At 29.4% G+C, this 13,858-nt stretch overlaps 1 protein-coding gene across 1 annotated transcript in view; it reads left to right on the top strand.

Moving 5' to 3' along the window:
• Positions 1-13,533, top strand: part of LOC132745639 (uncharacterized) — a 28,140-nt gene extending 14,607 nt beyond the window's left edge. Inside the window, exons 5-6 of the mRNA XM_060734587.1 lie at positions 5,115-5,181; positions 6,875-13,533. Of these exons, the coding sequence (XP_060590570.1) occupies positions 5,115-5,181; positions 6,875-9,591 (2,784 nt within the window). The 3' untranslated portion in view covers positions 9,592-13,533. The remainder of the gene's footprint in view (positions 1-5,114; positions 5,182-6,874) is intronic.
• Positions 13,534-13,858: the final 325 nt, after the last annotated feature.

Here is a 13,858-nt window from a genome sequence, read left to right as displayed (position 1 = left end):
TTTTTTACAATAAGTTATTTATTTCTTAAGATATTGACTTCAAACTTCAATTTTATGTTTCTGATCGTTTACACTTCAAATGTGACAAGGTTTTCAACTATATAACACAAATTATTAGAATTATCCCCCTTGAACTTAGAATTTCCTTTTAAAAATGATCTTTTTTATAACGTCCGTATTTCCTTATGGATAAACCTCATATATTTTTGTCTTATTATCACTCAAATTTGCGAGAAGGTTCAATACTCTAGTTTGACTATATCCAGAATTATGTCCCCCTTGAACTTTTTCTGGAATCTGTTATATTTTACACAAACTTCTTCATTGCTTATAGCATGTACTTCAAACTCCAACATCATAATGTCAGTTTTCTGTCTGTCCGTTCCTAAAAATCTGTGTCCCAAGATCAAATTTTAAGAGTTTTTCCTAAAAATCTACTCAAATTAGAGAAAAGTCGAAAAATTAGTTATAAATATTCATCCTGAGAAAATTGGATCTTCTTATTATCTCTTGTAAAAAACACAATTTCATTACTAGGCAGGAAAACTTAAAACGTTTAATTAACTAGAATACAGACAAACTAAGAACTCAAATTTTTCATAGTTAAGTTCATTCATGCCGGTCATTCAATGACATAATTCAATGGCTAATTGCCCTTCTGAATGTTGCTGCGGTTTTAACCGGTAGGGAACTTATGTATTGCTTGTAATACTATGATAATTGCTTATTTATTGTCGGGACAAATATAGATATTGAGGACGTATTGTCTGCCGCAATAACAAATGAAACAATTATAATATTTCAACGACAGTACACCTGTGATATATTTTCTTCAACTTTAATTGATTTTTTATTGTCTACAAAGTATGGTTATCTCAACGCAAGAATACACACATAATTATGACATGTTTTAAGTTGATTGTCCTAGCATTTTAAAAACAACTAAAATATTTTATACGAATATACGGATCTGAAAATTAAATTCGGACACCAAATCGTGATTTGAACATTCGGATATTCTGACGCCGGATGACATCCCTAGTTTTTAGACTTGCTATTTTTCAAGTAAATTTTGAATGTAAGAAAATGGTGGCTTAGTTTAGAGACAGGCTTGTTTTCGAGACAGCTTAGTATTTCAATCTCAGGATTTTTAGGGCAGTATTATACTGTCTAATAATATACTAGATGGCGATAAAGACTGTAATGATGAAAACTTACTCCTTTCAACTACAGTACGCTCAGCGCGGCTTTTGCAAAACCCGCGTGACCCCGCGGATGAGGTTTACCGCGGACGAAAATTGCTCAGATATTGTCCGCGTGACAGAAAATTTTCACCACCGCGGACATAAATCGGCGACTGAAGCCGTTTCCCCCGCGGAAAGCAGCGGTAAATTGCGGAGGAACGCGGCGGTCAAATACCGGTCAACGTGGTGGAAACCTTAAATTTTTAAAAATTAATTACTGTATTTAAACATCAGTAAAGGTACGTACTGTAACATGTACTGTACATATAACTATATGTAAAATTTGTTTGTTTGTATTCTTTTTTGTTGTAATAAAAGTACATGTACAAATGCAGTGTATTTCTTGTTCTTCTTCTTGTTATTGTGTTGGGTAATGTATAATATGTATTCGACATCAAGATAAATCATTGTCGTCGCAACTTCATGGTAGTGAGAAACTTGAAGTCAAATAATGAAAAAATCGGCATATGACATTTATGAAAGAGATACTACAACAATTTATGTGCCAGCTTTTGTTTCTTATTTAAAAAACTTTGAAAACGTAACCCTCAACAATTTATTCAGGCAATATTCCAGGACGTCTCTTTCAATTGTCAGATGCGTTTTACTGTTTCTGTTTAATTGCATGTTGATCATAAAGTCTTTATTTTATTTGGAACATTAAAAGAAAGCGTTTATTTCACCAAAATATACATTAAATGATATTCTTGGTTTATCTAATTACAGGTGTGAGAGTAATGTATATGTTTTGAAGTTTGTATCAACTGTTGAAGTTTATTTTCATTTTTGTTTTAGAAGTTTGTTTGTTTGTTCTTTTTTATTTTTTTATAGATTTCTTTTTGCAGAATTTTGTTAAGCTTGACGTTATACTTTTTGTTATTTTATTATGAACAGTATGCATGTACATACATGTATATAAGGCAAACAAGCACATGGCAGTTATTTTCTAAGAACTTCCATCGACCGATTTTCAAGTTAAAAATATTTAATTTTATTGTTAACTTAAGATATTATTGTTCATAGGAATAATAGTATTTGTAGACAACATGTAGTTTTAAGTACATACAATTGAACGTAATTGTCTTTGCTTTCTTGTATTTATTATATTACGTTTTCATTGAAATTAATTCCGAGGATAATAATGTAATTTTATAATTTGTAAAAGGCAGCCTAATTATTATTGTTTTAATGGGTTTCAAATTCTGTTCAAAAAATTTAACGTATAATAACATTTAAGGAGACGATTGTGGTCAATTTTCAAGTCATTGTGTAAAAAAGATGACGTTAAAAAATAATAAAACGTCTATTATTTTTTGGAGGTTAATTTATACTGACCAACTGACTATGGCGTTCCCCCGCGGGAAACGGGTGACTGATTTAATCGACGAATGAAGAACGATCGTCAGAATTTTGTCCGCGGTGGAAACAACTGAACACCGGGGATCGCGGGGGGGGGAATTAGGCTTTCATCGCGGACGAACCCCCGCGTTTGTCCGCGATAAAAAAAAATCGTCCGCGGTGGTATCGCGGAAAAAGCAAAACCCGCGGTGAGCGTACTGTATGATTAAATTGTTGAAAAATCGCACACGCGATGAATTTTAATATTCCTAGACAATAATTTTGCTGAATAATAATGTATTATTATAACATACAAGAAATTATTAAAATAATACGACTCAGAACAGAATTGTCATTATATAAAAGTAAATAGAACGCATATCCGATTTTGAACGTGATCGTTCAACTGTTTACAAACTTTTACATAAGAATATGGATTTTTCTGTTAACAATGTACAATGCTCATATTGTGGTAAAAAAAAATTATCAAAATCTAAGAAATTCTTCCTGAATATGTCTATTATTTGAGTAAGTGAATTTATTATAAACTATGTTTAAGAAGCTGCATTCTCAAATACTTGTCAAATTATTTGGTCTAATTCTCATTAAAACTGTCCGTTTCTATGACACTGTAATACACTGTGATTACCTGTAGTGTGTTCAGTTGAAAATGTTACATAATTTCTCTGTGTGTATTCAGCACATGAATATAGACCCTTTCATTTAAGCGAGGAAGGGTAACTCTCCTTACCGGATGTTACGTAAATGGGGGATTATTTTATAAAGACCAGTACGAAAGTTAGCTAATCGAAAGTTAAATGTGTTAAATTATGAATATAACATAAAAAAGTTACCTATGCAAGCTCAAGACAATAAGAAACAACTGTCTCAGATTTATTCTTGCGATAGAGGAATTTACCAATAAAGAAATATGAAAATTAGCGGAAATATTCAAAGTGAATATTGAATGATTTACTCTTTTGCCTGGTCAAAAAGCTAGGAACTTAATAGAATTTTATTGTTTTATATAAAACATAAATACACAAACTGAAGTTACTGGATTTAAGACTAAACGATCATTTTTCTAATTTTCTGTGTGATTTTCTTTTATTTAAAAAAACCAGCGTTTATGTGACAAACATGAAAATAAAATTGCCCATGTATTTTGAATGATATTTTTCTCTCAAGTTTTGCGTCATTTCTTAGCAGATTGAGCTCTGACGAGTCTGTGCTATATAGTAATTTATTCTTTTTTCGTTACGCCATAAAACAATCTTACAAAGAACCTGTGATTGATATTATATATTAACGTTCCTGAATTTCATAACATAACTTTAGATTCGCAAGAGACAATAATACAAATCAATTTTTATATTATTAAAGTCAAATAACTTTTCCTCGTACATAAATTTTCACAATTTTAATTGAAAATGAATATGGTTAACCTTTATGTCGCATTGAATTTCAAAACATTTATGGTATATAAAATTGACTCAGAGAGATTCTACAGATTATTTGATAATAATTATATGTAAATTCATTAATTGTAATCAATACTGTCACGGACCTTTCTTTATAAAAAAACAACATAGACTTGTAACAGCGCAGCGGCCAGTTACAAAATAAACCAACAGGGTATGTGTGTTGTATATTCAAGTTGCACTTGGCTGTTTTATCATCAATCACCAGGGTACATATGTAACATTACATCTGCAGCTACATGGCTTAAGTGTTACATATTTAGTACAAGCATTGCCTGAGTTATGAAAATTATAATCATGGGTCAAATAGAACCATGTCCCAGGGTCATGTTTATGACTTTGACTTAAATAGAAAAGTGACTTGACTGAGGACCTAATAATCATGCATTCTTGTGGTTTACTCAACTGAGCATAAATTACATAGAGGTGAGCGTTTGTGATGACATTCTGTCTTGTGGCTTTTATCTATGGTCTGTTAATCAACTTTTCTAAAGGAATATTTTGACCAAACTTAACAGATATGATTAATTGGTTATTTTTATACTGTGACCTAATTACCTTAATGATGACTTTTCTAGCTATTGATCCCAGGTGAATGATCAAATAACATAGAGTTCCCTTGTGTAAATTATTGCTAATAAAGCTCCAATGCAAATTTTGAACACTTTCTCGTTTGAAATGCAGCAACTAAAGACCATTGCAAATAAGATATTTAAAATAAAAAAGAGGTGTATCACTGGGGAAAAGGTAGCATAAATCATTATGTACTATAGACTGTTTGAATATTGTTTTTTTTTATTGTCCATCAATTTCAATATCTTGTAGAAACATTCAATACCTTTAGTAAAATTATGTATGATCGCACCAAAAATGTCAAAAATAAGATTTGATTTTTGATGGCGGAAATTTGATCTGATGTTTTTGAGAAACATTTGGACATGTTAAACAAACTGACTGAAAATACCAATATTAATTTATACAATTTACATTTTCAGAAAATAACTGAATAACACAATTATTTATTTTATTTTATATTTCTTTTCATTTTTAGGAGGCAAAAAGAGTCAAAGAAGAAGGTGTTCAACAAAAAAAGTTAGAATATGAAAAGGCTAAATCAGGTATGTTAATTTATAGAATATGAAAAAGGCCAAATCAGGTAGATTTCTATGTTATATAGAATATGAAAGGCAAAATCTAATAATTATATTAATAATATATAAACTATGAAACAAAAATTAGATATGTTATATATAATATGAAAAGGCTAAAACAGGTATGTTATATAGAATATTTGAAGGTTAAATCAGGTATGTTATATAACATTTGAAGAAAAGGCTAAATCAGGTATAAAAAGGATAAATCATGTTTGCTATTATAGAATATGTAATCGTTAAATAAAATTTGAAAAAGGCTAAACCAGGTATATTATTTAGAATATGTATAGGTTGAATCAGATATGTTATATAGAATATGAAATGGATAATTCAGGTATGTTATATATAATATGTAATGGTAAAATCAGATATATTATATAAAATTTGAAAAAAGGCTTAATAAGGTAAAACAGGTTTGTTATATATAATTTGCAAATGTTAAATCAAGAATGGCATATAAAATTTGTAGAAGTCTTAAACAGGTATGTTATATAGAATATATAAATGCTATATCAGGTTTGTTATATAAAATATGAAAATGGCTAAAGCAGGTATGCTATTTAATATATTTAATGCTTAAATCAGGTATATTATATAATATGACGAAGGCTAAATCAGGTATTTTATATATAATATGTAAAGGTTAAATCAGGTATGTAATATAAAAATTGAAGAAGGCTAAACCAGGAATGTTATATAGAATATGTAAAGGCTATATCAGGTGAGTTATATAAAATATAAAAAAAGCTAAACCAGGAATGTTATATAGTATATTTAATGGTTAAATCAGGTATGTTATATATAATATGACAAAGGCTAAATCAAATATGTTATATAAAATATGAAAAAGGTTAAATCAGGTATATTATACAGAATATAAGAGGCTTAATCAGGTATGTTATAACATATATGAAAAGAGTATAACAGGTATGTTTAATAGACTGAAAAGTCCAAATCAGGCATGTACTACAGAACATAAAAAGGCTTAAACAGGTATGCTTCATAGAATAACAAAAGGCTAAAAAATGTGGATTATATAGAATAAGAAAAAGGAAAGACTAACACAGTTATCTAATTCAACATGTGTTGAATAATTATGCTATTTATTTGAGATTTGACTTAAAAGTGTACTAAAGAATATCCATGATGAAACAAATGTTTTGATTAATTCGATAATACCTGGCCCTGGATCACTTAGAGAAGATCACGATCAAGTGATCAAGTGATCCTGATTTTATTTTCATTGTTTAATGTTACTAAAATTAATTGTGTTTTGTTGAATTAAATTGTAAATATTCAAAATGTAAAAAGCTGCTGATTTGCATAAAAAACAAACTCTTTTGGGATAGAATCAACAAATGAAAAAACAAACACAAAAATATTCGGATCAAAATAAGGATCAATTTTAGGATCAGGATCATTATTTGGATCAACTGTAAAATGCCCGTATCTTGCAAAAAAAAAATTGAATTTTGCCCTCATTGCGATAATTTTATCATGTACTGTTGCATTTAATGTATACCTTTTACAAAACAACTATTACAACAACATCATCATTTCAATGTCAAGAGAGCTCTCTAGCTTGTCTGTATTTGACAAATTCCTTGTTGTGATTATTTAGATTATTTGCAAATATTGGCTGTTCAATAAATTTCAGGTTGTCGTACTCAATTAATAGAACATTATCGCAGTGATGTACTTAAAGTATCAGCAATACCTTTACAGCCTGAAGAGGAAATATGTAATTTCAGTGACGTTTATATAAGACCCACTATAACAAGCATGATTGAAATGAGCAGAGGGCAGTCTTTGCAAAAAGAAATACAGTTCATGTCAGAGATTTTCTCAAAGAACGGGGATCCACAGAAATTTGTTTATGTTGTTGGAGATGCAGGGTCTGGTAAGAGTAGTTTTTGTAAATATTTGATCAATTGTTGGTGTATGGCACACAGTGATGGACTTAATGAAGGTGATGAATTTGAAGGAGTCAAGGAAATGAAGAAATTCGATTTTATGTTTTATATTTCTCTTAGACATAACGTAAAGAATCGAAGTATCCAAGAAATGCTTGAAACGCGATATGATAAGATAAAAATTTTAAGCAATCTTCTGAAAAATGATTCTGAAAAGATAATTATTTTGCTTGATGGTTTAGATGAGTGGTCTTTTGCCAGTGAGACTAGGAATGAGTTCCAGGGAGGCCTTCCTGAACGTGACTTTACAAAGAAATACACCATTGTTACTACATCACGGCCATGGAAAATTCACAGTTTGAGAGTAAGTAATAGAGAGATTCATCAATTATTGAAATTAAAAGGGTTTGATGAAACACATGAACAAGAAATGATTAAAAAAACAATAACAGCATTGAACGAATCATTAGATCCTAGTGAGTGTGAACAAAAGCTTAAGGTACAATCTCTTGTTGGCCTGAAACAGGTACCGATAATGCTGCAGCAATTGGTTTGTCTATGGTGTGATGGTAAACTAGATAAAACCTCAAGGTGTGCTACTTATACTGGTATGTTAGAACTTTATTTCACCTGGAATATCAATAAAACTTTAGGAAATAATACAGAATGTATGGAAAGTTCTCAGAATATTGAACTCCCTCAGTATTTAACAGATGTAGAGATTTGCAGATTAAATGGCCATCTTATATATGGCGTGTCGCACCTGGCTTATGAGACATTGTTCAATTATCCGAAGGATAAGTCCTTAACATTTGACAAATCTGTGTTTGATGATTTGAAAATATCACAAAAAGTGCGAGAAACATGTCTGAAACTGGGAATTTTAACAGAAGATAAATGTCCTTCTTTATCTGTATCTAAACCGAAATGCTCATCTATCTCTTTCATTCACAAATCAATGCAAGAATTTCTGGCTGCAGCGTATATTGGTATCACATTCAATGCAACAAATGGTTTGTCAGATAGTACAGGAAATGTTGAATTTGCTAAAAAGTTTATGAATGAGGTTTTTCAGAAATGTTCAACACTAAATGACCTATTAGAACAGTCAAATGTCATCATTATGCTATGTGGTCTAGAGCCTAGATTAGCAACACATGTTTCAAAGTACATATATGATACTGTGTCAGAAGACTCTGGTGTTCAGGAATCCAGAAAAACAGTATGGCGTGAAGAACCATGTTTTATTGATTCTGATCAAAAGTTTATGTTTGAGTCAATGGAAGAATTAAATGCATCATGTAGTATAGGAAGTAATACTGTATTTTATATAGGAGATTTGGTCATTGATAGTCGTCAGTATTGTGATATTGTTTGTTCAGGTATTGATCAGAAACAAATTGTTCCCGACTCTGTTTTGTCTATTACGGTAGAAGATTTGAACTCACACAATTTTAGATTTACAAAATATTTACCAATGTTTCATCACCTTGAAAGAATTACAATATATTATGGATATGAATCACAAAGCTTTAGTACACAAAGTCGTAGTACAAAGAGTAATGAACAGATGATTGGTGAGATAAATCAATGTGTTTGTGAGACAATTAAAGTAAACACGTTAACATTAAAATCTCTGAGTCTTGATTTCCATCCCACTAAAAAGCCGTATTACCCAGTGTTTAAAACAGTTTTTAGTAACTTACCTAGTATGATCAATCTTGTAGCAATAAGAATGAGAAGTATAACAATGAGTCATTATGCTACTACTAAATTTTGTAATTTTCTTGAGAGAACCAGCCATCTTAAACAAATATATTTTACTGATGTTAAATGTAAGTGTAAGAAGCAGCATGATGTAAATTTATCAAAATTTCAACAACTTCAGCTCCTTTATTTGTATGATGCTGTTAGTGTGATAGATGCTGATACTACAAATCTTGAAAAATTTGTATTTATGGATTTGAAAGATAGCAATTATGAGAAAATATTAAATATTATTACAAAAGCTTACACATTAAAAGAACTTGAATTGTTTAGAAATTATAACAATATATCTCCTTTAAATCATACCAACATAACAAAGAGACTAGTCAGAGCATTACCATTGTTACACAATCTCAGTAAGCTTAGATTAGATCAATGTACTTTAACTGACAATATAATACAGTTACCTTTAGAGATGAAGAGTTTAAAGTACATTTTGCTTTTTATTGTCACAATGAGTTTGACAACATGGCAGAAGTTTGTTGATAGTCTTCCTGGTATTCCTCATACTGTAGATGTGCGTGTACAGCCGTATTTTATTACAGCACATGGTGAGGAGTTTAATGCATTGTCATATGACGGATTTAGAGGAGGGAAGGGAAATTATGCTAAACAATATGTCAAGGATAAATATCAATTATTTCATGTTAGACTTGATGATGATCATTGTTGTTACTTTTCAACAAAAAAATGAAAAAAGGTATTATAGCATAGTATTTAATCTAAATTATTTTATGTTAAAAGGTACACTAATTGTTTTTATATTTCCATCAAAAATGTGATACTTATGACAAGAAATTATTAAGAAGTTAGAGAATAATTATTTCATGACTGTAAAAATAGATATAAATCATCCGAAATATTCAAAGTGTTAATAATGATTTCTGGTCATTTCAACATTTTTTGAGTATTTAAATATTAAAATTGAAGAAAGTAATATTAAGATTTTGTTTACAAATAATGAAAAACATGCATTGAAATATAATAGATATGTTGATCTTAATTAAGGTAAAGGTTTTTGTTAAAGATCATGGATAGTTTGTTAGAAAATAATGATATGAAAATGTAATGTTCTAATAATATTGCATGAAAACTGTCTAGATAAAAATGTTAATAAATTAAGGGGTAAATTTCAAAAAAAATATCATAAGACAGATGTTTAATGTACTAGGTCAGAAGAAGTAAAATATTAAATGTAACATGCAAATACCAGTTATTTAAAATATATATATGGCAAAGGAATGGTATAAATAGATACAAGTTATATGATATATAGTATGAGGAAATGATATATATGATTTCCAGTTATTTGATTAATAGGACAAGCAAACGGTATATTAAGTAAATACCTGTAATATGACATATACATGTAGGACAATGGAATGATATGAATAATGATAAGTTATATGATATATAGTACAAGGGAATAGTATTGATGAATACCAGTTATATGATGAATGGGACTAGGGCAGGGGAGTTTTTTATATAAATATATGATAATATAGGACAAGTGAATGTTATATATAAGTACCAGTTATATGATGAATAGGACAAAGGAATAGTATAAATTAATAGCAAATATATGATATATAGGACATGGGAATGGTATATATTTATACCAGTTATATGATATATAGGACAAGGGAATGTTTTATATAAATACCAGGTATATGTTTAATAGGACAAGTGAATGATATATATATACAATGTATATATATATTTATGAATACAAGTTATGTGATATATAGGACAAGTGCATGTTTGAAATAAATACCAGTTATATAATATATTGGACAAGGGAATGTTATATGTGAATACTAGTTATAAGATATATAGGACAAGTGAATGCTATATATGAAAATTTCAAATATATGATATATAGAACAATGGGAAATGTATATATTATTAACAGAAATATGATTTATAGAGTTATTTGATATATAGAACAAGTTATTTGTACATATGAATTTGCATATATATGTTTTCATTAAGACAGGTACCATAACTTGTTATGCCCCTTTAAAGAAAATGTGCCAAGTTTGATTAGAATTGAAGCAGTTTTTATAGTTTTATAGCAATTTGAACTAGTAAGGGGAGACTTTTCAATGAAAACAGACATTTTTCCAAATATGCTAATGAAGTAATGGGTTAAGCTCAACTATTCAACGAATATCGAGAGCTAAGTACTAACGCATTGGCGTGACATTTAAGTTATGTTGTTGCTTTTGCATGCAAGTTGGTTTCTCAAAAAAATACTGAAGGAGGAAACGAGTTGAAAAACATATACATGTATAGCAGTTCTGGGCTGTACCTCAGAGATTACAAAAAGTTAATCATTTATCGGTTACACCTCAGGAATATATACCATTTTGTGGCTGTCCCTCACAAAACTTCTCGGCTTCCCCTTGGGGAAATATACCAGTTCGCGTCTGCCCCTTGGGGGAAATATACCAGTATTGGGCTGCCCTTTTAGGAAATATTCCAGTTATCAGGGGTTTCTAGGGAAAAAACATGTGTACCAGCTCTTGGCTGCACCTCAGAGATATACATGTAAATCATTTATCGGCTACACTTCAGGAAATTATACAAGTTTGTGGCTGCCCGTAAGGTATATATACCAGTTCTCGGCTGCCCCTAAGGTATATATACAAGTTCCCGGCTGCCCCTTTGGGAAATATGCCAGTTCTCAGTGACCTTACGGGGATATATACCAGTTCTCGGCTGAAATATGTTCCAGTAAATGACTTCCTTTGGGGGATATACCATTTCCCTTGATGTCAATTTCCTCTTGCACAACAACAGCTATATGTTATAAATTTATTTATTACCATGGTTATGTAATGTTTACACTAAATTTTAAAGTGTTAATAAGTATCTGTAAGTCTATTATTACTCAGCTGAGCAATTTAGATATGTTTCTTGCATGTAAACATATGTTACACATATCTGTTTGTTACATGTAATTATGACTGCATGTATCTAGTACATATGTAAACATATAGTTACATGTTAAAATTGTTTATTGTATAATAACAAGCTTTTGCAATATTTTTATGAAAATAAAATTATATTCTTAAATAACAAGTAATGTTATGTGGCATGTAACCATACATACATTTAAAACAGTTATAAAGACCCATTAAGTCTTAAAACATGCAGTGACTTTTATCTTTTTAAACACTTTTATTTTTTTTTGTCCAAAAAGTTTCTAATTGGCCATAATATCTGAACCATCTTTAGTTCCTTTTGCATTTTAGCAAGTAATACCGTAATGAAGAATAAGTATTTTATATGGAAATCAAATAACCATTTTGTTAATATTTTGCTATATTTATCGTATTTCTTTTCAAACTCCTTTTTTTGTCAGTTGTCAGTTAATAAGAATATCGTTTGTTGTAAATCTATTATTTCAACATTATACAACACTTATTTGCCCTTTTTAGAAAAATAAATATCTATTCATTTCTGAGGCGTAATGTGCCTTGTAACTGTAAATGTCTATATAGTATATAAGTAGACATAAGTATGGTAACATGAAAATTATGTTATGAATAAATGGTTACTAGATATATGAATGTTTATGTGTATTTTATGTTTAGATATGTTATGTCTTATGAACAAATGCATCAAACATGTGTGTTTGTGACTTAGAATTATAGATTAAAATTAGCAAGTACAATTGTAAACCTATGTACAGGATGACAAATCTATACTGTTCATATATATATTTTTACAATTCTATATGAAATTGATATAAGTTCTGGTCTGGAATATATTTTGTCAAATGTACATTTATTTTGAACATTACTGTTTAAAATTTAAAGGTGTTTATAATACTTGTTAGCATATATAAACACTTAGAGCAATTAACAGTCTTAAAAATTTTAAAACAATTATATTCACTTAATATTGAACTTTGTTTATTACAATTAGTGGATTTTGGAATTGGAAGTTAATAAATGACATCAAATATGTTTCATTACTTTGCCATAAGCAATTTGATTGTAACTAGAAATTTATATAGTTTTATTCACTACGAGTATTACATGAATTTAAACTTTGTTAAAATTTTATGATTTTAAAGAAGAATTGGAAGTTGATTTGTGGTTTCTTGATTTTGTTTTATATTTTATAAGCAATTGTATTAATTGATAAAGATATGGAAATATAACATATGAAAGGAATTTAAATATACACATGCAAACCTCTATTCAGACATTGATTGACTTAGATTTTGTAACATTTCCAACATTATGCATTTTTTTAAACTTGTAAACGTTTGAATTTTCTCAATTTATTTAGAAAAAAATTAGAAACAAACTAAAACGTAACATCGTAATGTTTAATATGCTTTACAATATTATGGATATAAATTGTTATTGATTAAGAACTATCGGAACGAAATACTTCAAATGGTGGCATATAATATTATATCAGTATAGAGAAATGTTAACAATATATAACCTTTAGATCTTTTCATAGAAACTTTAAAGAGAAACTTGTTTTGTTTTTTTTGTTTTTTTTTTCTACTGATTATGTTATAATTGTAATACAATGTACTTTTAAATTAGTAAAATGTATTTGTTTGCTTGTTTTGAAAGCATGAGTGTGTGACTGTTCATAATAAAAAAATTGTACAGAATTGATCTTTTAATTATATATTTGTTTTCCCCAGTCTTACAGAACTAAATAAGGGCATAAAATCTGTTGAAAATTTACTTCCCAATCTCATCTCATTAACCAAGACAAATCTCTTAGTACATTTATAGCGCCAAGCATAACTCTATGTACAATATATTTACAGTACTAAGAATGAGGCCCTGTCTCGTAAAATAACGTGTGGGACAAAACACAATCATTAGGAATGGAACTGCAATTGGAACTATTTCCGCATTACATAGCATCAACCAGTCTGCATAATGCAAAGATATCGCCGCCTCCGTGGTCGAGGGGTTAGAGTC

The sequence above is a fragment of the Ruditapes philippinarum genome, unplaced genomic scaffold, assembly GCF_026571515.1.
Source record: "Ruditapes philippinarum isolate M1 unplaced genomic scaffold, ASM2657151v2 ctg4143_1_1_1_1, whole genome shotgun sequence".
Classification (NCBI taxonomy): domain Eukaryota; kingdom Metazoa; phylum Mollusca; class Bivalvia; order Venerida; family Veneridae; genus Ruditapes; species Ruditapes philippinarum.
This window is presented reverse-complemented; position numbering and strand designations above follow the sequence as displayed.